This window comes from Lepidochelys olivacea (genome assembly GCF_965140295.1).
Source record: "Lepidochelys olivacea isolate rLepOli2 genome assembly, chromosome: 2".
Lineage (NCBI taxonomy): Eukaryota > Metazoa > Chordata > Testudines > Cheloniidae > Lepidochelys > Lepidochelys olivacea.
This window is the reverse complement of record NC_140412.1, coordinates 76,535,168-76,560,401: the sequence shown is the minus strand read 5'-3', so window position 1 is coordinate 76,560,401 and position 25,234 is coordinate 76,535,168. Positions and strand designations below refer to the sequence as shown.

The 25,234-nt window shown below is 42.7% G+C and overlaps 1 protein-coding gene across 1 annotated transcript in view; it reads right to left on the bottom strand.

The window, feature by feature from the left end:
* The window catches only part of CCDC178 (coiled-coil domain containing 178), a gene marked incomplete at its 5' end in the record, with an annotated part of 366,439 nt that overhangs the window by 233,828 nt on the left and 107,377 nt on the right, over nucleotides 1-25,234 (bottom strand). The window contains 3 exon segments of the mRNA XM_084618717.1: nucleotides 5,005-5,118; nucleotides 17,423-17,584; nucleotides 21,053-21,115. Coding sequence (XP_084474843.1) covers nucleotides 5,005-5,118; nucleotides 17,423-17,584; nucleotides 21,053-21,115 — 339 coding nt within the window.

Genomic DNA, 25,234 nt, shown 5'->3' with positions numbered 1-25,234 from the left:
GCATTCAACCAAAATCCGTTCTTTCTCTCTCTGTGTTATCCTCAGGAGAGTGAGATATAATTCATGGTCACCTGGTTGAAATAGGGTGCTTTTCTTCAGGGACACATTCCTGCTGGGCTGTTTGCCTGTGGCTGAACAGAAATGTTCCCTGCTGTTAGCCACGGGGACGGGGGAGGGTTGAGGGGGTAGTCACGTGGTGGGAGGAGGCAAAATGCGACCTTGTAACGAAAGCACATGTGCTATGTATGTAATGTTAACAGCAAGGTTTACCCTGAAAGAGTGTAGCCACTGTTTTATAAAATGTGTGTTTTTAAATACCGCTGTCCCTTTTTTTTTCTCCACCAGCTGGATGTGTTTCAATGATCACAGGATCTTCTCCTTCCCAGAGGCTAGTGAAGCTTAGAAAGAAAAAAAAACGCACTCGAGATGAAATGTTCTCCGAGCTAATGCTGTCCTCCCACACTGACAGAGCACAGACGAATGCGTGGAGGCAAATAATGTCAGAGTGCAGGAAAGCACAAAATGACCGGGAGGAGAGGTGGAGGGCTGAAGAGAGTAAGTGGCGGGCTGAAGAGAGTAAGTGGCGGGCAGAAGACAGGGCTGAAGCTCAAATGTCGCGGCAGCGTGATGAGAGAAGGCAGGATTCAATGCTGAGGCTGCTGCAGGACCAAACCAGAATGCTCCAGTGTATGGTTGAGCTGCAGCAAAGGCAGCTGGAGCACAGACTGCCACTGCTGCCCCTCTGTAACCAACCGCCCTCCTCCCCAAGTTCCATAGCCTCCACACCCAGACGCCCAAGAACGCGGTGGGGGGGCCTCCGGCCAACCAGCGACTCCACAACAGAGGATTGCCCAAAAAAAAGAAGGCTGTCATTCAATAAATTTTAAAGTTGTAAACTTTTAAAGTGCTGTGCTTAATGTGCTGTGTGGCATTTTCCTTCCCTCCTCCACCACCCCTCCTGGGATACCTTGGTAGTCATCCCCCTATTTGTGTGATGAATGAATAACGAATGCATGACTGTGAAGCAGCAATGACTTTATTGCCTCTGCAAGCGGTGATTAAAGGGAGGAGGGGAGGGTGGTTAGCTTACAGGGAAGTAGAGTGAACCAAGGGGCAGGGGGTTTCATCAGGGAGAAACAAACAGAACTTTCACACTGTAGCCTGGCCAGTCATGAAACTGGTTTTCAAAGCTTCTCTGATGCGTGCCACGCCCTCCTGAGCTCTTCTAACCGCCCTGGTGTCTGGCTGCGCGTAACCAGCAGCCAGGCGATTTGCCTCAATCTCCCACCCCGCCATAAACGTCTCCCCCTTACTCTCACAGATATTGTGGAGCACACAGCAAGCAGTAATAACAGTGGGAATATTGGTTTCGCTGAGGTCTAAGCGAGTCAGTAAACTGCGCCAGCGCGCCTTTAAACGTCCAAATGCACATTCTACCACCATTCTGCACTTGCTCAGCCTGTAGTTGAACAGCTCCTGACCACTGTCCAGGCTGCCTGTGTACGGCTTCATGAGCCATGGCATTAAGGGGTAGGCTGGGTCCCCAAGGATACATATAGGCATTTCAACATCCCCAACAGTTATTTTCTGGTCTGGGAAGAAAGTCCCTTCCTGCAGCTTTTGAAACAGACCAGAGTTCCTGAAGATGCGAGCGTCATGCACCTTTCCCGGCCATCCCACGCTGATGTTGGTGAAACGTCCCTTGTGATCCACCAGAGCTTGCAGCACTATCGAAAAGTACCCCTTGCGGTTTATGTACTCGCCGGCTTGGTGCTCTGGTGCCAAGATAGGGATATGGGTTCCGTCTATAGCCCCACCACAGTTAGGGAATCCCATTGCAGCAAAGCCATCCACTATGACCTGCACATTTCCCAGGGTCACTACCCTTGATATCAGCAGATCTTTGATTGCGTGAGCTACTTGCATCACAGCAGCCCCCACAGTAGATTTGCCCACTCCAAATTGATTCCCAACTGACCGGTAGCTGTCTGGCGTTGCAAGCTTCCACAGGGCTATCGCCACTCGCTTCTCAACTGTGAGGGCTGCTCTCATCCTGGTATTCATGCGCTTCAGGGCAGGGGAAAGCAAGTCACAAAGTTCCATGAAAGTGCCCTTACGCATGCGAAAGTTTCGCAGCCACTGGGAATCGTCCCAGACCTGCAACACTATGCGGTCCCACCAGTCTGTGCTTGTTTCCCGAGCCCAGAATCGGCGTTCCACAGCATGAACCTGCCCCATTAGCACCATGATGCATGCATTGGCAGGGCCCATGCTTTCAGAGAAATCTGTGTCCATGTCCTGATCACTCACGGGACCGCGCTGACGTCGCCTCCTCGCCCGGTATCGCGTTGCCATGTTCTGGTGCTGCATATATTGCTGGATAATGCGTGTGGTGTTTAATGTGCTCCTAATTGCCAAAATGAGCTCAGCGGCCTCCATGCTTGCCTTGGTATGGCGTCTCCGCACAGAAAGAAGGCGCGGAACGATTGTCTGCCGTTGCTCTGACGGAGGGAGGGGCGACTGACGACACGGCTTACAGGGTTGGCTTCAGGGAGCTAAAATCAACAAAGGGTGTGCCTGTACATCAAGGAGTATTTCAGGCAGGACTGCACGGAGGGTTCCAATAAGAAATGGTGCACCTAAGTTATCGTTCTTATTGGAACAAGGAGGTTAGCCTGGCCTCTGATTGATACATGGCTAGATTAACCTCGCTGCGCCTTCTCTGTGACTGACTGCAGTGTGATCTAGATAGGGGAGGAGGAAAATGAGTCCAAAACAAATCTGGTCTATGTCTTGTTCTGACCCACTCCATCGATCCTTTACATCTTTGGCTGGCAGCAGACAAAAAAGGCGCGAAATGATTGTCTGCCCTTGCTTTCACGGGGGGAGGGAGGGTGGGAACGGGGTCCTGACGACATGTACCCAGAACCACCTGCGACAATGTTTTTTGCCGCATCAGGCATTGGGATATCAACCCAGAATTCCAATGGGCAGCGGAGACTGCGGGAACTGTGGGATAGCTACCCACAGTGCAACGCTCCAGAAGTCGACGCTTGCCTCGGTACTGTGGAAGCGCTCCGCCGAGTTAATGCACTTAATGCACTTTAGAGCATTTTCTGTGGGGACACACACACTCGAATATATAAAACCGATTTCAAAAAAACCGACTTCTATAAATTCGACCTAATTTCGTAGTGTAGACATACCCTTAGAGTCTGGGGATCCTCCCATACCACAGAAAACAAGTCTAAAACCACCCCTCAATCAGGAAAAAGGCTAATAAAAGGGGAACAACAATCCCAACAAACTAACTAACTAACTAACTAAACTATACCAAGAACAGCCTGAGTAAAGAGGGCATTCTGGATACTCCATCTCAGGCCAAGGGTTGTTCAGAAGGGACTGAGGGTGGTTGGCTCACACAGTCCCATATATTCTTGGCATGAGGATGTACAGGGCACATGCGAAGGACGAACAGACACTGCTACTGAAAATCTCTGATCAAAGGTGCATGGAGGCACATGTGCACCTGAAGGGGAGCATCCATAGGGACACTATTCAAAGAAGAATCCCCTTTACAGCAGTCTAAAACTCCTCTTGCTAGCCCTCCAGAGCTATAAGATACCATATCAGACTAAGTTTGTAATATTTTTACATATAGAATTGCTGTTACTGACTCAAATCTCTGGAGATGTCCTCACAGAACATAATGTGCTGCCCCATTCCACATTACATTCTGTGGCATACCCCTCCAACTGAAACATCACCTGAGTGGTGGGTTAGGGGACAGCAGATAGTTGGACATATCTGCAAAGGAAGTGTTAGCATAGGAAGGGAGTGCCCTGAAGAACAGTGCAGTCACTTGACCTCTGTATCAGTGTCTTTGCTGCTTTGGTAGATCTCAACCTCTGCACATTTGTTAAGAGGATGGAGACAAAAAACTTAGGGCAGGTGTACACTACAGCCGGGATTGACACTCTGAGATCGATCCACTGGTGGTCGAATTAGCGGGTCTAGTAAAGGCCCGCCAAATCGACTGCAGATCGCGTTCCAGTTGACCCCTGTACTCTACCCCCGACAAGAAGAGTAAGGTAAGTCAATGAGAGATTTTCTCCCCTCGACCCCCTGCGGTGTAGACCCTGCGGTAACTCAGCATAAGGTATGTGAATAACATAGCTGGAGTTGTGTAGTGTAGGTCAGCTTACCGTGGTAGTGTAGATATAGACTCTGTCTTCCCACCCCAAAGGGAGCAATCTGAAAGAATCAGCATTGAGTTTCCTGGTCCCTAACGTAATTTTTTCCTGTTCAGGGGATGAATTTTTCCCTACCAAAACTACAATATATACGAAATAAAAAGGCTACTATGGTTAAACCAAAAGCTTTTTCTCTTTGTTTACCTATAAACTATATGACTCGTCCTTGATAGTATGATATCTTACTTAGTTTTATATGCTACACAAATGAAAGGATAACAATAATAAAAAGAATCCTGAAAAGAAAATCCTGATTTCTTATACCTGCTTATAATCATATTTATATAAAATGTGGTGTTCAGTAATAAAATGCTAAATAATTCTCTTTGTGGATTATACAGTTTAGTAACTAATATAGAAGATATAAGCCATCATTTACAAGAAGATGCCATCTACTGAGCAAAAGTGTAATCAGCAGGCAATTTCTATTACAGCCAAAATCTTTTTCTTCCTTTATTGATTTTCTCCATTGCTTTTCTAAAGCCCCCCAAGCTATCTGAGCCAGTGTAGCAAATGAAGAAAACATAGGACTTCTCAATGACCCCAATATCAATTCTGCTTTGTACTTTACCCTGTCTCAAGGCTATGGATCTGATAGGTTAGTTCAAGCAAGAGACAGAAAATAGTATATATAGTATGTACACACAGACACAAATTCAGAGCAACTGAGTAGAAATTACAGGTTAACCTTTGGAATTAAGCCTAATAAATTTGCAGTTTTAAAACAACTTGCAGATATTACACTATTCACCTGTATATCAGCTAGTTGATTCATCATGTAACTCTTTTTGTGCTCCAGTTGTTGTTCTGCTTGTTTCTTCTGTTCATCTAGTTTTTGCATCTTCTGATTCAGATTATAAAGTTTCTGGAAAATATATGCATAGACAGATGTGTTAGTATTCAAAAGTAATTGTCCTTTTCTTCTTTGGGAAATTATAAAACACATTAGCCATTAAATACTCTTTTTTAAAAGTTTCAATTTATAAGTTCATCTTTAGTTTCACTTAAACATTTTTTATCTAGTTCACTTAGTAGCTACATTATATATTTGTGTGTATACATTCAGAACCACTTCAAACTATATAAATAGCATTTTAAACACACACACACACACAGCTATGTTGATTCATATATTGTATTCTGTCATATAGAAAAATATCACTGTTTCACCACTGATTATAAGCAAACCCCTTTCCTCCCAATGGTTCTATGAGTTTATTTTGCCAGCTAACACATAGACTTTCTATGTTCAAAAATAGAGAAACGAGGTGGGTGAGGTAAACATCTTTTATTGGACCAACATCTGTTGGTGAGAGACAAGCTTTTGAGCTTACCCAGAGCTGAAGAAGAGCTCTGGATAAGCTGAAAAACTCTCTCTGACCAACAGAAGTTAGTCCAATAAAAGGTAGTACCTCACTCACATTGTCTCTCAGTGTAATGGGGCGGTCACCCCGCTCCAGCCCTGAAGGGGTTAAAACAGCCCTGGGAAAGGGCTGCTCCGGGGAACCAACAGGGTAGGCTGATTGGGGAAGCAGCCACAGCTGGGGCCATGCCCCACTCAGGCCACAGCTGGCCCTATATAAGGGCTCAGGGAGGAGCTGGGTCACAGTCTCTCTCTAGTGGTGGAGAGGGAAGGACCTAGCTGCCTGGGAGCTCAGGGTACAGGGAACAGAGCAGGGCTGGGAAAAGGCAAGAGGAACTCGGGAGCTCCATCATGGTAAACCCCCAGGCTGCAGGCCTTGAGAAAGGCCAAAGCAGGTATTGGGGCTGCAAAGGTGCAGCCTGGGGTTAGGCAGAGGCAGCAGGTCCTAACCCCTTGCCAATGATGAGTGGCTATTACACTGCAATCTGCCCCAGTGAGCAGGGGCTAGATGATGACTGGCAGTAGCCACTGAGGCAAGGTGGGTTTAGAGGGTTGGGGGTTCCCCTGGAAGGGGAGACCCAGAATAAGGGGGTACTGCTGGGGCAGAACTCCAAGGTGAAGGCACCGGGGTCCAGGAGGGACACAGGACCAGCAGCTGGCAAGACACTGGCCTGCAGAGGGCACTTCGGGCTGGGCAAGAGCTAATTCCCAGGATGACCAGCAGGAGGCGCCGCGCCGGTGAATCTTTCTTCGCTACATTCTAATATCCTGGGCCCAACACAGCTACAACACTATTTTCAAAATGTGTGTTCTGAACGACCTACATGAAAAGGGAGCGTAAGGGAGACAAGAAATACTTATGGTTTAGTGACTGTGAACTAACAAGGGAAATAGTACTTAGGAGAGCTACTAAGAAACTGTAAGAAGAGAAAGAATAGCATATTGGGATTTCTCATTTTTACATCATTCACTAATCCAGTGTATTATTAATTAACATATCCAGAAAATTAGGTTTTTTTCATATCTGCTGTACTAAACATATTTACATCATCGGTATAAGTGCAAACTATTAAATGATAGAAGTAGTTATTAACATATATAATGACTAGTAAAATTTGTAAATTACTCTGTACGTGTACAAAAAATATACAATGATAAAGTTATTCAAAGTGTTTTCTTTGATAAGTTATGAAATTATGTATCATATGTAACAGCATTAAATATAGCATTCACATTCTGATTCACTTGCAATACTTTCAATTTTTAATCAAAGAGTTTAAGTTCTTTCATGAAATTACCAACATTTTTTTAATATTATTCAGATACAAACCTGCTTGTGCAAACATAGTTTCCAAGCTTTTAAGACTGAAACAAATATACAGCTAAAGACAAGGATATATAACTCATACCACACCCCTTGAGGCCTCCAGAAGACTAATGATGTGATCTTTGTCACATTGTTTCTACTAAATTTTACTTAGGGAGGGGCTAACAACATTAGTCACTGCCATTAACATGTTGTTTTGAAAATACTATTAGCTATTAGAAATATCTTTTTGTAGTTTTATGTAGCAGTTGTGACTTATTATATCTGCATCACAAATAAACTATCTCAATTATTTTAACATACTTTCAAAAAAATTATTCTACATCTGAGAGATTGGGTAGTTTAAATATTGTAAGTAGTATTTCACAGGAGCTACACAGAGAAGAGAAAGAAAGGAAAAATTGAGTCCCTGTAGGAAGTGAAGGCAGAGAAAGAGGAGGGTCTAGACTGACAAGTCTGACTCAATAGTAAGAAAACTGAACTCAGAGTAAACTGTAGATGAGATTGCTTGGGAAAATTCTTCCAACAGAGATGGAAGTCTTCACTAGCTTAACTGTGATTCTGCAAAAGAAGATTCATGTGAGCTGGAAGAAGTCATGGAAGTTTTCATACCTAGCTACCACCTCTCAGGGAGGTAGATTAACCACAGTGATGGGAAAACCCCTCCTGTCAACACAGATAACGTCTACACTAAAGCACCGCTGTAGCATTTCAAATGTAGACAAGCCCTAAATTATTCTGCTGAGGATAATACATAGGCTATCAACAAACCCTGCAGAAACCTCTTCCTGAGTCTTAAAAAGAAAAGGAGTATTTGTGGCACCTTAGAGACTAACCAATTTATTTGAGCACAAGCTTTCATGAGCTACAGCTCACTTCATCGGATGCATCCGATGAAGTGAGCTGTAGCTCACGAAAGCTTATGCTCAAATAAATTGGTTAGTCTCTCATCGGATGCATCCGATGAAGTGAGCTGTAGCTCACGAAAGCTTATGCTCAAATAAATTGGTTCGTCTCTAAGGTGCCACAAGTACTCCTTTTCTTTTTGCGAATACAGACTAACACGGCTGCTACTCTGATTCCTGAGTCTTGCAATCTTTAGCTTCTTCTCAAGAAAGTGATACACAAAAAAGGGGACTGGGAATGGGCACGAACTGGAATCTCTTTTTTTAAACTATATTTAACACTGATTTTTCTGAAAAAATCCTGTTTTATGTTTCCTGGGGCAGGGGGGAGGGGGAGGAGGAGAGAATCAGTCTGAAAAAAAACAGGAAAAGAGAGACTTTGAGGCATGACTCATTGGGGGTTCTTGACCATCTTATCAAATTTGTTTCTTAAAAGATTTAGAACTAGAGAGAATGGAACTGCAGGTGGAAGATGTTCACTGTATCCTCTGTTTACCCCTGTGGCAAGAAAAATAAGGTTGCAGCTGAGTATACTAATGATTAAGGTGTCAGGTGAATGTAAAGATGCTCAAAGGCTTGCTGATGAACTTGGTATAGCTTACCTTGGCTAATCTATGGGCCGTTAGACAAAGTGTCTCACATTACATGAACCATTTTCTTATTGTCTTCATAAATGAATCTTATTTTGGGATAAACAAAGGTGAATAGCTCTTCTCATTTTTGATGGCCAGACGGAATCATCAGTTATTAATGATTCAAGACATACCTGTCACATATATCCCTTATACCCTGTATCAGTCCCCCTCCATTTTCAGTGCATACAGGTATAAAGGATAGAGTAAGAAATGGTTGCACAAAAATAAAAGCGAAAAACACTTTCAAGAGGTTAAGCTTAACAAGACAAACTATAGCCTTTGTTCAAGGTAGTTTCCTTACCCATCTATCTTTCAGCAAAATGACTGATCACCCTGGTCATCCTCCCACAAAATCCAAAGTGCTTGGTTCTTAGGTGAAAGATAACTCAGGGTTCTTTGCACCTCCCTTCTATAGCCCGTGCAACTTGAAATGGATTCTTCTGAAGATTACCCCTCAAAGTAAAGTACCTTCAAGCTGTGAGGAAAGTGACATGGACTCTAGTGGTGAAAAAAGTTTCTTCCCCCACTGGTGTTTACTAAAATGCAAATTGATCTGTTTCCTGGAATCTCTTCACTCTGCTGAGAGAATATCTCCTCCCCCTGTTTACCTTCTATGTACATTGCATTCCCATTTTCTCATTGTACATTGCAAATACCTTCAAGGTGGCAGAACCACATTCCTTTGTCTGGGGTGGAGTAACTTTAGACTTTCCTGGCAGACACACCTTGATAACATAATTTCCAATATGTTTGTAATTTTGCATTTGTCTTCAGTCCATACATCACAAATAATATTAATGATTGGTATGTTATTAGCTTTCTATTAGTATCTTACATGATACCTTCAAGGTTATGACATTAGTGAATTGAGATACACTGAACTGGTCACTTAACTTACTACCAGATATCAATAAACCCCTTGCCTTCTTGCACTGGGATGCTGTTAGTGTCACAGAAAGAAAAGGACAAAGGGAGAACCAGTGCCATATGACATGTCAATAACATCATTATTCACACTTAGGGACAATAAATTGGAATATTGATGGGTCCTGAACATAGAGAGTGATGTACTAGGTTCAAAGAAAATAAGGTGTTTCTTTTACTGCATTATGACAAGCTTATCAGCCACTAAATGGGGATGCTTGGAATTATGTGTTTCTATCTCAGTTCAGAACAATGCTATGGACCAAGTTTTCAGTTGGTTTGGCGTTGGCTGCTTGAATCTGAAATACTACATCTTCCTGATTTTCAAATGACACTCACAATGTGGTATGCCACCAGTTTCCTTGTGCTTACTGATGTTTGTGTGTGCTTGTGCCTTCCCTGCCTGGTTGACCTGTATTGCTACTGCAGTCATGACCTTTCTCCCAAGGAGATACAACATCTTTGAGCCCTTGTCAGTCAGGGTGGTCTTCTAATGTTGTGACCTAGCCCTCTCCATAGCTGCCTGTACCAACAGAGAGTTGGGGACGGGATGGGAGAAAAGAAATTCAGCAAATTCAGAATTCTCTGTAGCCAAGAATCCTTCCCTCATGGCTATACGAGTGGCCAGGCTTTTGTGTACTGTATCTGCTGCATCCTCTGCAGCCTGAAGGAATGTTCTTGTCACTAACTTGCCCTCCTTTATGAAGGACTGAAATTGGGCTCTGTCCTCAGGAGGAAGTTTGTCCTTAAAGTCCACAAGCCTGGAACAGTGGTTAAAATCGTATTTTGCTAACAAGGCCTGATAGCTAGCAATATGGCCTGTAGAGGACAAGACCTTTCTCCCAAGGAGATACAAGATCTTTGAGCCCTTGTCAGTCAGGGTGGTCTTCTAATGTTGTGACCTAGCCCTCTGCATAGCTGCCTGTACCAACAGAGAGTTGGGGACGGGATGGGAGAAAAGAAATTCAGCTCCCTTGGGGGGACGAAATAGCGCCTCTCGTAGACTCATAGACTTTAAGGCCAGACGGACCTTCATGATCATCTAGTCTGACTTCCTGCACATTCAGTCCACAGAACCTCACCCACCCACTCCTGTAATAGACCTACTGTCTGTGGCTGAGTTACTGAAATCCTCAAATCATGATTTAAAGACTTCAAGTTACAGAGAATCCACCTTGCAGCAGAGGAAGGCAAATCCCTCCCAAGGTCTCTGCCAATCTGATGCGGGGGGAAATTCCTTCCCGACCCCAAATATAGGCATCAGTTAGATCTGACTATGTGGGCAAGACCCACCAGACAGACACCTGGAAAGAATTCTCTGTAGTAACTCAGAGTCCTCCCCATCTAGTACCTCATCACTGGCCATTGGAGGTAATTGCTGCTAGCAGTTGCAGATCAACTACACGCTATTGTAGGTAGTCTCATCATACAATCCCCTACATAAACTTATCAAGATCAGTCCTGAAGCCAGGTAGGTCTTTTGCCCCCACTGCTTCCCTTTGAAGGCTGTTCCAGAACTTCACTCCTCTGATGGTTAGAAACCTTCATCTAATTTCAAGCCTGAACTTGTTGATAGCCTGTTTATATCCATTTATTCTTCTGTCCACATTGGCACTTAAATAACTCTTTCCCTCTCTGGTATTTATCCTTCTGATGTATTTATAGAGAGCAAACATATATCTCCTCAGCCTTCATTTGGTTAGCTAAACAAGCCTAGCTCTTTCAATCTCCTTTCATAAGGCAGGTTTTTAATTCCTCAGATCATCCTAGTAGTCCTTCTCTGCACCTGTTCCAGTTTGAATTCATCTTTCTTAAACATGGGAGATCAGAACTGCACACAGTATTCCAGATGAGGTCTCATCATTGCATTGTATAATGGCATTAACACTTTCCTGTCTCCACTGGAAATACCTAGGACTGCATTAGCCTTTTTCACGGCCATATCACATTGGAGGCTCATAGTCACCACGTAATCAACCAATACACTCAGGTCTTTCTCCTCCACTGTCACTTCCAACTGATATGTCCACAGCTTATTGCAAAAATTCTTGTTAGTCCCCAAGGGCATGACCTTGCACTTTGTATTATTAAATTTTATCCCATTTCTATTACTCAAGTTTTCAAGGTCGTCCAGATCTTCTTGTATGATATTCCGGTCCTCCTCTGCACTGGCAGCAACCCCCAACTGTGTGTCATCTGCAAATTTTATTAGCACACTCCCACTTTTTTTTGCCAAGGTCATTAATAAAAATGTTAAATATGATTGGTCCCAAGACCGATTCCTGAGGATCTCCACTAGTAACCTCCCTCCAGCCTGAAAGTTCACTTTTCAATATGACCTGTTGTAGTCTCCCCTTTAACCAGTTCTTTGTCCACCTTTCGATTCTCATATTAATCCCCATCTTCTTCAGTTTAACTAATAATTTCCCATGTGAAACTGTAACAAATGTCTTACTGAAATCTACATTTCCTTTGGCTACAAAAATCAGTTATCTTCTCAAAGATGATGATCAGGTTGGGTCTGGCACAATTTACCTTTTGTAAAACCATGTTATATTTTATCCCAAGTACCATTTACTTGTATTTCCTTAACTACTTTATCTTTCAAAACTTGTTCCAAGACCTTGCATACAACTGAGGTAAAACTAACAGGCCTGTAGTCTCCCGGATCACTTTTTTCCCCTTTCTTGAAAATGGGAACTATACTAGCAATTCTCCAGTCATAGGATACAGATTTACAGTTTACAGATTTATTAAAAATCCTTGCTATTGGGCTTGCAATTTCATGTGCCACTTCCTTGAATATTCTTGGAGATAGCCTATCTGCACCCCCTCAGTTTGGTCCCATTAAGCTGTTAGAGTTGACTTCCACCTCAGATGTGGTAATTTTCATTCCCATATCCTCGTTCCCATTAGCAGTCCTGCCACTACCCCTACGATTTTCATTAGCCTTATTAAAAACTGAGGCAAAGTGTATGTTTAGGTGTTGGGCCATGCCTAGATTATCTTTAATCTCCACCCCATCCTCAGTGGTCCCACTTCTTCTTTTCTTTTTACTTATATGGCTATAGGAACTTTTTAGTATTGGTTTTAATCTCTTTTGCAAGGTCCAATTCTGCTTGGCTTTTAGCAATTCTCACTTTATCCCTACATTTTCCAACCTCCAAGAAGTAGCTTTCCTTGCTGATCCATCCCATCTTCCATTCCTTGTAGGCTTTCTGCTTTCTCTTAATCACCTATTTGAGAAGCCTGCTCATCCAGCTTGGTCTGCAACCGTTCCCTACAAATTTTTATTTTCTTACTTGGGATGCAGGCTTCAGAGAGAATTAATTTAAATCAAAAGTTGCAGAAACTAAGACTCCTCCATATTCAAATCGTTGAGTTCTTCAGTCCAGTCCACTTTCCTAACTAATTTCCTTATTTTTTTAAATTTTGCCCTTTTGAAATTAAAGACCCTAATTGCAGATCTATTTTTGTTTATCCTTCCATTTAATTTAAACTGAATTACTTCATGATCACTCAATTCCATATTGTCCCCTACAACCAGTTCTTCTATGAGGTCCTCAATATTCACCAATACCAAATCTAAAATGGAGTCACCTCTTATTGATTCAGCAACTATTTGGTGAATAAATGTCAGCTATCACATCCAGGAAAATCTGGGCCCTACTATTATTAGTAGCACTTGTACTCCAATCTATATCTGTGAAGTTAAAGTCTCCCATAATCACAACAATTCTAAGTAATATTTATTTCATTAAAAACATTGAAGAGGTCTCTATCCTGGAGCCTGGGGGTCTGTAGCATACTGCAAGCAGTTTCCCAGGGGAACCTCTAGTAGCTTTATTCCCCAAAGTTATTTTGGCCCAAACAGACACTGTCTTATCCATTCCATCACTTCTCATTTCTTTACAGTCTTATTCCTTGACTTTAGCAAAGCTTTTGATACGGTCTCCCACAGTATTCTTGCCAGCAAGTTAAAGAAGTATGGGCTGAATGAGTGGACTATATGGTGGACAGAAAGCTGGCTAGATCATCAGGCTCAACGGGTAGTGATCAATGGCTCCATGTCTAGTTGGCAGCTAGTATCAAGCAGAGTGCCCCAAGGGTCGGTCCTAGGGCCAGTTTTGTTCAATATCTTCATTAATGATCTAGAGGATGGCGTGGATTGCACCCTCAGCAAGTTTTCAGATGACACTAAACTAGGAGGAGTGGTAGATACACTGGAGGGTAGGGATAGGATACAGAGGGACCTAGACAAATTAGAGGATTGGGCCAAAAGAAATCTGATGATGTTCAACAAGGACAAGTGCAGCAGGGCAGAAGAATCCCATGCACTGCTACAGACTAGGGACCGAGCGGCTAGGCAGCAGTTCTGCAGAAAAGGACATAGTGGTTACAGTGGATGAGAAGCTGTGGTTAGCTTTCTTGGCAACAAGGATATGCTGACTCATATCCTTGTTGCCCCTTGTTGCCAAGAAAGCTAACGGCATTTTGGGCTGTATAAGTAGGAGCATTGCCAGCAGATGAGGGACGTGATCATTCCCCTCTATTCGGCATTGGTGAGGCCTCATCTGGAGTACTGTGTCCAATTTTGGGCCCCACACAAGAAGGATGTGAAAAAATTGGAAAACGTCCAGTGGAGGGCAATGAAAATGATTAAGGGGCTGGGGCACATGACTTATGAGGAGAAGCTGAGGGAACTGAGCTTATTTAGTCTGCAGAAAAGAAGAATGAGGAGGGATTTGATAGCAGCCTTCAACTACCTGAATGGGGATTCCAAAGAGAATGGAGCCAGACTGTTCTCAGTGGTGGCAGATGACAGAACAAGGAGCAATGGTCTCAAGTTGCAGTGGGGGAGATCTAGGTTGGATATTAGGAAAAACGTTTTGAGTAGGAGGGTTGTGAAGCACTGGAATGCGTTACCTAGGGAGGTGGTGGAATCTCCTTCCTTAGAAATTTTTAAGGTCAGGTTTGACAAAGCCCTGGCTGGGATGATTTACTTGGGGATTAGGTCCAGCTTTGAGCAGGGGGTTGGACTAGATGATCTCCTGAGGTCCCTTCCAACCCTGATATTCTATGATTATCATTAATATACAATGCTACTCCACCATTTTTACCTTTATTTTCTGTCTTTCCTGAACAGCACATTCCCTTCAATGCCTGTATTCCAGTCATGACTACTGTTCCACCACGTTTCTGTTATCACTGTAATATCTGATTTCACTTCCTGCACCAGTAGTTCTAGATCCTCCATTTTGTTACCCAGGCTTCTTGCATCGATATACAGACATCTCAGTAGTTTCTCCTTAGCTTTGCCCAGATTCCTCACACACTTGAGTACAGTCATTCTACTGCCAGTATCAGCTACCTGATTATTTGCTTAATTGATATATGCACTATCCTCCCTCTTAATGTCCATTCTCCTATACACTGCTGCTCCCTTTTCCATTGCTGTATCCTTTCTTACTTGATTTTCCTCCCAGTCAATGCTAGAATCATGCATGGAGATTACATGAGCATCTCCAAACCATCTCCCTTGAGTTCCTAATTTAAAGTTCTTTTAATAAGTTGTGCCAACCTCCATCCCAGAAGTCTATTGCCCTCCCTACTCAGGTGGAGTCCATTCCACGAGAACAATCCTCTGTCCATGAATGCTTCCCAGTGGTCTCAAAAGCCCTCCTTATAGCACCACTGCCTGACCAGTGTAGACGTCTCTATGATGGCCTCAGTAACTGGAACCACCACCACCTTACTTGGGCCTGCAGGTTGCAAAACATCCAGGAGACAGTGGTATTTTTGGTCCTGGACCTCCTCCAGCAGTATCTGGAAATCATTGGCAATCCTCTACAGCAGTTCCTAGCACTGCCTATGATCATCTGGTGGAGAGGAAGGAGTGACTGCTTTGTCTGGAAATAAGAATGAGATTCCTGATCTGCTGGTCCAGATCAATGTCCTCTTCCTCATACTCCAACGGATCCAGTGGGAGCCAGGAAGGAGAAATGTGGTAAGATTCCTGGGCGGATTCCAGTTGTCTGCCATAAGGATCCTGTTGGTCACAATAAGGCAAGAAAGAGGGGTCAGCCATTTGAGAGAGACTTCCTGGCATCGGATCCCAGAGGTCCCTGGGGAAATTATATCTAGACGGGTAGCGCTCAGATCTCCTCAACTGCCTGTCAGGGCTTGGCTGTCTCTGAGAAGCTAGAGAAGCAGCTAGAAAGTCTGACTCATCCAAATCTGAAAATTGCTCCCCTTCCAACGGTGGGGCCATCAGTACCGGAGTACTCCTACCTGACAGTTGGAGATAAGATGGTTCTTGAGACACCGAAGTAGAAGTACACACTCTGGTGTAGAAACGTCCCTCAAGAAGACCAGACTAGAGAGGATGGGAGGCTACAGATAAAGGAGAAAGATATTCTCCAATGTTGTATAGGTGTCTATAAATCCCAGTGTCCGGGGGTTCCAACTGTCAATACCAATGGTTCTGGCATGTTTGGGGAGGCAGTGCGGTCCTTGGATAAGTGAGCCGGTGCTGGCAATTAGTCCAGACCCACACTCCTAGATGGAACCAGCAGATGACAGTTCTTGTGTTTTGGAGCCAGAGTCACCGACAGAACTGATAGATCTTTCTTCTTGCTCAAATCTACCCTTCAGCCTTAGCGTCTTCAGCAGTGCCAGTCCCAATCTCCAATCAATGGCACCAGGATGCACCGACACCTGAAGTGGAGCACCCACAGGAACAGCACTCGAAGAAGAATTGCTTGGTGATGTTTTGGGGATCGTCTGCCCTATTGTTTCCAATTTGCACTGATTAAGCATACTCAGTATAGCCACTCTAGTGAGGAGCGAGTCCTCTGGATGGGGGAAAAACAAGTTATACTATCTATACTATAAAACTCTAAATATACTAATATAAAAGCTATGATGTATAAAAACTATTTACAAATCTATTAATAGGCTCTGTCAAGAGAGAAAAAAATGGAAAGATCTGTGAACACAGGGATTCTGACTCAGGCAACGTGGCAGTAAGAAGGAACTGGAGACACATCTGCTTGCATGGTCTCTTACACCCTCAGTCAGGACCACAGGAAAATCTACTGAGCATGTGCAGGCCAACACACTCTTCTTGTTAGAATTTCTGGACACAGAAGCAGTTTGCTTTTCTGACAATTTTCCTGTAGGGCAGAAAGAGAGAAATGTCCCATCTCACTGACATTGCACCTTCCGATATATGGAAAGTAGCCAGACACCACTGAACAGCTGATGAAGGGGAAGCAGGTTGGCTAGTCAATCTCCCCTCCAAGGATGATAAGACGGGAGTGAGATAAAGGGCACCAGATTGGGAATATGAGAAAGACCCTTCCAAAAGACAAATAACTGGCAAGGAAAATAGAGCCCGGAGAAGGGTGACCTATATAAAAAAAAACAGGACAAGTGGGGTTGGGGACCTGGAGTTAAGGTCCTGTAAGAGGTTTACCCCTGGCACAAATCTCCCCCTTTCTCTCCCTCACACCCAAGGTAGATCTCCCTGGAGAGAGGGATTTCTTGTTCAATTGCTCTTTCCATAAGGCTGAAAAGAGGAGAGAATCCCAAGCTAGCAGCAGATGAAAGGCTGGTTGCCTTCTGTCCAGGTCTGGAACTTACAGCTAAGCAGAAACATACAGGAAACATACTAAGCCGGTGCTATATGTTCTTTGCTTTTGTAATAACTAAAATAGACAACATAAAAGTTGAGAGATGAAGAAGGGTTACCAATTATGGCATGTGAATTGAAAGTTAAGAATTCTTAACTGTTGTATGTTACAGTATATACAGTCACTGAGTGAGGTATATGAAATATTATCCCAAGGCATAATTACAAAACATAAGAATTGAATTTTATCCTTAACTCTGATTTTCCTTGATTTTTTCCAATAATACCAGTAAGTTTATTAGTAAACACACCAAAACTAACCACAAGTGTTTTAAACTGCATTCTAAATTATTGTCTGGAAAAGTAAATTAAGAAAAATTACCTCAATATTTTCTTTACGTATATTTTTATATTCAATAAATTGTGCTTCTAGTTCAGCTACTGGTCCCTCAATGTCTGCTATCCTTTTCATAGTTTCTTCTTTTGTCTTGATGCTATCTTTTTTCTTTTGCTCTAGCTCATTATACATTGCTTTAATCCTGGCCTGTTAAAAAGACATAAAACTAATTTTCGCTTATTGAAATCAGAAGCAAAAGAAGAACAATCTATTTTAAAAATTCCAAATTTGAAAGGTCATTCATATCCTTAACGAAATGCTATGAACAGAACCACAAATTAATTATATGTGTATATACAAAATCAGGAGTTAACAAATACAGCTCAGTGATATTAGGAATATCTACAGAATTAGAGCAAGTTAGCCACTGAGCCAGAATATGTCATCAACACTGCATGAAATAAAGAAGGCAGAGTAGCCAGTAGAATTGACAAACACATTGAAGGGACTGAACAGGAAAAAAAATACAAAATGTCAGTATTATATTAAACAGATAAGGCAGGTAATTTAATAACTGTTATTGGACCAACTTTAGTGAGTAGAAGGTACAAGTTTTTGAACTACAAAGATCTCTTCTTCAGGTCTGGAGAAAGAAATCAGTGTCTGAGCTAAATACACATTGAGACAGATTGCTAAGCATAAGTGGCAATGCCTGTTGTAGGAAGCCACCTGAAATGGAGGGAGCAATAAAGGTTAGATTATTCTGAAAAAGGGGGTTGAAGTGGGTTAGCATGCAGGTGTGTTACAAATTGTTGTAGTGAGGCATGAAACCAGCGTCTCTGTTCAGTCACGCTGATTTTTGGTGTCTAGCAGCATTATGAATTTAAGTTCCCAAACTCGCTTTTTGAAAGTGTTGTGCAGGTTTCCTTTGAGGTTGAGTATTGAAAGATCAGATATGGAATGATCACCTTGTGAAAAGTGTTTGCAAATGGGTGATATGGTGTTTTTGCCTTTCATCATTTTTCCCTGTGTGAGTTCCTTCAAACCAGACAATCGTAGTGATTGTCTAGTTTCACCCATGTAGTTGTTATTGGGGCACCTCTATACCTCTCTGGCCACTACTTACGACTCCAAATATGCAGAGCAGCTCTGGAAAAGGACTCCAGAAAAACTGAGGAACCATCTGCACCATATATACTTCAGAAGAGACCACCTCCAACAAGAAGTCATCACATGTTCCCACACACTGGAAGAAAAAATATCAGGAAGCCTACCTGGAGTTCATGCAGCAAACCCAAAACAACTATCTAAAATACCTGATGCCAACCAACACACACACACAAAAAGTGAAACCAACTACAGTCACTGCACAACCAACAGAACACCATCTCTTGGAGAAACCAACACACCATGACCCAGCACATGAACACTACGTGATACCCCAAAATCATTAACCTATCAAGACTACTCTTAACCAAAAATGAAGCATCTGTACTCTCCAAGGGACTGAAATTCTGCCCCTCCACAGAACCTGGTAACATACGATCATGTAGAGAACTAGAAGAATTCCTCCATCAATTTCATCTCACAGAAAAGAAAACACCACCCACAACTATCACCTCCCCATGGACAGCCATAAGAAAAAAGTATTATCTGACTGGACATTGTGCAGAGGATGAAACCATAGACTGGATCATTACATTGACTGCTTCAGGAAAAAATCAACTGTAAAATGCTCAATGAACATTATATCCACCACAATCTCTACCACTAAGAGGACGGCAATACAGACCCTGAAATCCAACCACTAGATAGTGATCAAACCAGCAGACAATGTGGGCACTATCGTAGTCTTTAATTGTTATGACTATGTCAACAAAGCCAACAGACCACTCTCTGACACCACCTACTACAAAGAACTAAAAAAACCACCACACACCACAATTCACACAGGAATTTTAAAATACCATCAAATCCTTCCTCAGACAACTAGAAAAAAAAACCACCCTCTACAAACTCACCCCCAAAACCCCATCCTAGGGACCTTCTACATGCTTCCCAAGACACACAAACAAGGGAACCCAGGCAGATGCAATCTTATTGAAGGAATATCAAGACTCACAGAAACCATGCTCAAACTACTCACCACACAAAGGGCCAGCTTCTTCCAAGACACTACAAACTTCTTCCAGAAACTCTGCAACTTTAACAACCTCCCCCATGACACCATCCTTGTCATCATGGTTGTCACCTCCCTATACACCAACATCCTTCACCACGATGGCATCGCTGGCTGCCTCAAATACCTACAAGATAATGTAAAATGCTCAGAAATCCACTCAAAACACAATGCCAGATGCATCCATTTCATCCTCAACCACAACGATTTCACATTTAACAATAAACACTTTGTCCATAGCATGGTAACAGCCATGAGTACTAGGATAGCCAACCTTTTCATGGGCCACCTCAAGGAAAAATTACTGGACAACTGCACCATGAGACCAACATTATACCTGAGATACATCAAGGGTATTTTTATCCTCTGGACAGACAACTTAAACTCCCTCATAGATTTCCACCACAACTTCAACAACCATCACTCCTCCATCAAACTCTCTCTAGAACACTGCCACACCAACATCAACTTCCTGGACATCACGATTAGCTTCAGCAGTGGAATCCTACAAATTACTGTATGAAAGAAACCCTCAGATGACCACACTTTCATCCACAGATCCAGCAACCACCCCAGACACACAAAAAATATGTTAGCATAGAATTTGCACTTAAAAGATAGTCAGGCATAGATTCCTAGACATACTTAAAACAGCTGTCACCAAACAAGGACATTCCACCAGACAACTAGATTACATCATGGAAAGGGTCACCCAAATACCGCAAGAAAAGCTGCTTCAACACAGAAAAAAAAAATCACTGACAGCACATCTCTAGTTGTCACTTACCACCCCAAACTGGAACCCATATGGGGTATCATCAAACATATTTGACATCCTGAAAGAAATTTTTCTCAACCCCCCTCTTCTGGCCTTCAAACAATCCCACAACCTTGCCAAGCTCATCAACAGAAGCTGGTCCAATAATAGATATTACATCATCTTCCTTATCTCTTTCATATCCTGGGGCCAACATGGCTACCACATTGTAAACAAAGTATTACATTAAAGGAGATGAAGAAATTAAAGTATTTAAGCTGTTCCTAGTCCTAATGAAGACATCTAGAGAATGGGTAATTCAAATATTGGAAATTCATGTCAGGAGTCCAATTCTTTACTGATGGGGAACTTTTATCACTAAAGCCACTTCTCTTTGGTTTAGACAAGCAAGCTAAAAAGGAAGAAAATCATTATTGCAAAGCAAACCAATACCTGTTAGGTTTATGACAAAGATAACCATGCCTTTAAAAAAAAGAGTCAGAAATTCACAGTAGTTTCCAAAATTAGATATCATTATTTTAATTCCAACTGTTTATCCATAATCAGATACTGCCAGTTTTCCAAAGAGCATATGTCAACAGCTAGGGAGAGAACTATTTGTCTGCAATCCAGGTTGGTTAAAAAAAGTGTTTTATTACAGAAAAATTTACAATGTTAAAACAAAAATATATGTAAAAGGAGTTTATACATGAAATAAATATGTCAATGTCTTGTTTACCTGAGTCAGTTGCCATGTTCCTCTTTCCTCTCGAATTAATTTTTTTATGTTCTCTTCCAAATTCTTAAAACAAAAAAATTTAAAAAATTAACAACCACAATATAATGTATAACAAAAGCAAATTAAATAACAATTGCAATGACGATTTAATACTGACATTATTATAAAGACAAACAGCTTTCAAACTGTGTCCTATCTACTGTATAATAAAATGAATAATGCATAAAGAGAAAGGAAATTACTATTTTGGCACTATGACAATACGGATTCAGACACAGGAAGTAAACGAATGAAGCAGAAAGTACAAGAAAGGCAACAGAATTTTCTAAGGTGTAAGTTCAATTAACTTTTATAAATAGCAATCATTAAATATACTCAATACCTATATGTGTTGGATTAAAGAAGTTCTGTATTAGAATCACAAATGAGTTTGATTCCCCATAGTTTAAATTCCAGGGTATTACTAATTAAGAGGTCTCTTGGTTTTTGGTACTGTTTCTCTCCCTCTATGTGTGAAACTTGCCAGCTGCTAATTGCGTTAGTACATTCTAAGACAGAGTCTGTTCTCAAAGCAATTCACACAGACAGAGACTCAAAGCAATACTCTGTAACAACAGAAACAGCACCCAGAGACTCCCCGCCCTTTTGTTGTGTTAACAATTGTGATTAAAACAGAGATAGAGTATGTATGTGGATGGACGCTTGGTGTGGATAATAACTGAATGATCAGGGAGGTGCCAGCCTAAGAATCCAGTGTCCATCGGCTGAAGAAGGCATCAAGTGGAAATAACCAGAGGACCCCCGGAGGGCAGACTGGAATCCACCCAACAGCCTCAAGAATGGGAGAACGAAAGAACAAGATAACATCTAGCAGCACGGAGCCGTCAGGAATGTGCTATCTGCTGAATGATTCAGCAACAGCTTGATGAAGCTATTCCCATAGACTGGCATAGGAAGAAATTCCTATAAAAATGGACTATAGAAAGTGAGAACTTTGGGGTCTGATTCTGCAAACCAACTTCCAGGAGCATCAGATGTGCATCTGACAAAGCCCTGCTCCCTCCTCATGTCCAGGCCACCTGGCCAGTGGCTTGGCATGAGCAACTCTAAGGCTGGTAACTACGGTAACAACCTTGCAGAACCTGTGTGTGTGTGTGAGAATGAATGCATGAATAAATATGAGATTGAATGGAATGATATAGCTATAACTAACTGCTTACGATGATTCTTTCTGTATTCACAATAGAGTGGTATTTTGCCTTTTCCCCTTTAATAGGATCCTGCTGGTTTTTATTTTATTGGTATAACATATGTTACCTATAGGGATCATGAATGGCAAATGAGTAATTTTATATATCAGTGCCTTCTCTGCATTCCATTGTTTTCCACAGAAGTTACCTTGTTTACAAATCGTATGCAAATCTGAACTTTGTTCCAGCACTCTCTCGTTTGAGGCTCCTCATCTGCTCTTCCACTACAATAGGGGCCTATATCCCAAGATTGGGATTTATGCATTGTATATCTTTAGTTTAGGATTTGTAACATAAAGCAGATTAACATAACTTGATATAATTAAAATCTCAGGTAGTTTAACCAGAATATAGGCTTTTGTTTTCTTTCTGTAACTTACAATTTCAAGTTAATTTAGTGCTTGTGAAAAGTGTACTAGAGACTGAAATTCCTTACTTATCAAGTTCTTTACTTGCTATTGCTCACACTGTACTTATGGAAGGCACACAACCTCAATCAACCCTGTTCTGGACAATGAAAGTGTAATTCCATCCTTGGGTTGATTCAACATCTTTGTTAAGATTATCAATTTGTGGCAACCACGATAATAGTTTGGTGACACAAACAGTTGGACACCAGGATATGGACTGAGACCACTAGCATACTTATTATACAGGACACTGAACAAACTGGAATATATAACACTTCACTGGGACAGAAAGAAACTGTTACTTACTGCAACTGTGGTTCTTCAAGATGTGATGCAGACATGTATTCCACTTAGGTGTGTGCACAACCAGAGCACTGGAGCCAGAAAATTTTGCCTAGCAGTACCCATAGAGGGATGGTACTCAGGCCTTGTGGCTGTGGCCCCTTCCCTGGCTACATGAGACAGTGCCACCCTGACCCTCCTTCAGTTCCTGCGGACCGAAAGCCGATGAGAGGAGACTCCGATACAGAGGGGAAGGAGGGTGCGTCATGGAATATATGTCTGTATCACATCTCAAAGAACCACAGTTACAGTAAGTAACTGTTTCTTCTTCGAGTAGATTCAGATGAGTATTCCACTTAGTGACTCACAAGCAGTATCCCAATGTGGAGGCAGGGCCTGGAGTCTACTCAAATAAGGATCGCAGGACCATCCTTCCGAGGCCTGCATCCACTCTGGATGCACTAATAGCATAGTGGTCTGTAAACATATGTATGGACGACCACGTGGCTGCCCTGCAGATGTCCAGTATGGAAATGTCATCGAGGAATGCTATTGATGTTGCTTGCGCTGTCAAGAAGAGAGTCCATATGCACTGAGGAGGTGCAGCTGAAGGCACCTCATATGCAGCCTTGACTCAGGATGTTATCCATCTAGAGATGGTCTGTGCAGAGACCGCTTGCCCCTTCATGCAGTCCACATATGACACGAACCGGCAAGGCAAAACACAAGACAGTTTAGTCCTGCCTAGATAAAAAGCTAGATATTGCTTGACATCCACAGTAAGAAGGTGCTGTTCTTCTGGGGAAGAGTAAGCCTTAGGGAAAAACACAGGTAAATACACTGCCTGATTCAGATGAGACGGAGAGAACCCCTGGGATAAAATTTTTTGGTATGGTCGCAGTGTTACCTTATCCTTGGAGAACTGAGCGTAGGGCAGCTCATCTATAATGGCCTGCAACTCACATATCGTTCGGGGCCAAAGTAATGGCTATCAGGAACATGATTTTCTGAGAAAGGAGGGGCAGCAGACAGGACACAAGGGGCTTGAACGGAGGGCCTATTAGAGCCGCTTGTGTTTAGGTCTCACAAAAGGAACCAGTTCTCGGATTAGAGGATGTAAGTGGACAGTCCCCTTCGGAAATCTTGTCACCATGGCACTGGAAAAAAAACGATTTCCTTTGAACGAGGGGATGGAATGCTGATATCTCTGCCAAATGCACTCTCAGCGAACTGAGTGCAAGGCCCAATTTCTGAAGATGTAACAGGTACTCCAAGATGTCCTGGATGGAAGCCACTGTCGGTTGGGTCACATGGGTCAAGGACCAAACTGAGAATCACTTCCACTTCGTTAAGTATGCCATCCTAGTGGAGAACTTCCTACTATTGAGCACTGTCTTGGCCACACTGGAGCAATGAGGATGACCTTGGCTCAATCCACCTTGAGCTTGAAGATGACCTCTGGAATGATCGGAATGGCGGGGGGAACGGCATACAGAGGAGCTGTCTGTCAGCAGCAGTGGAAGACGTCAGGGAGGGAGCCTGGACTGAGGCTCCCTTGAGGGCAGAATAGTTGACATTTCCTGTTTTCCCTCATCACAAACAGGTTGACTGTAGAGATGGCTCACATTGCATAGACGATCCAGAGAAGCTCTTCTTCACAAACCATTCATGGGTCCGAGAGAAAACCCTGCTGAGATGGTCTGCAAGACAATTTTGCATCCCCGGCAAATAGACTGCTACTAGAGTGATGTCTTCTTCGATGCAAAATTGCCATGGGTTGATTGCCTACAGGCAGAGTAACCTGGAATGTGCCCCTCCTTGCTTGTTCACATAGTACATCACAGTGGTATTGTCAGTGAGTATGTGAACCACTGCGTATCTGATACGGATGCAGTCTGAGAAGGCACAACTTGCATTATGGATGGCCCAAAGTTCCAACACACTGATATGGAGTGAGGCTTCCTGTTTCAACCACAGGCTCTGTACCCTCAACGAATCCAGATGTGCCCTCCAACCCAGAAGGAAAGCGCTGGTAACCACTGACTTGCTCAGAGAAGGCATACATTGCATGGGGATTCCCACCAGTGTAAGAAATGTAGAACTGGTGGAGGGAGGCAAACCAACCTGTCCAGAAAATGCAGGGCAGGATAGTAAATCATCCTAAGCCGCATCTGAAGGTGGTGCAAGATGGTGAACTGGACCACCTATGAGCCCAATTGCTTCCTCTTGTAGGATCTAAC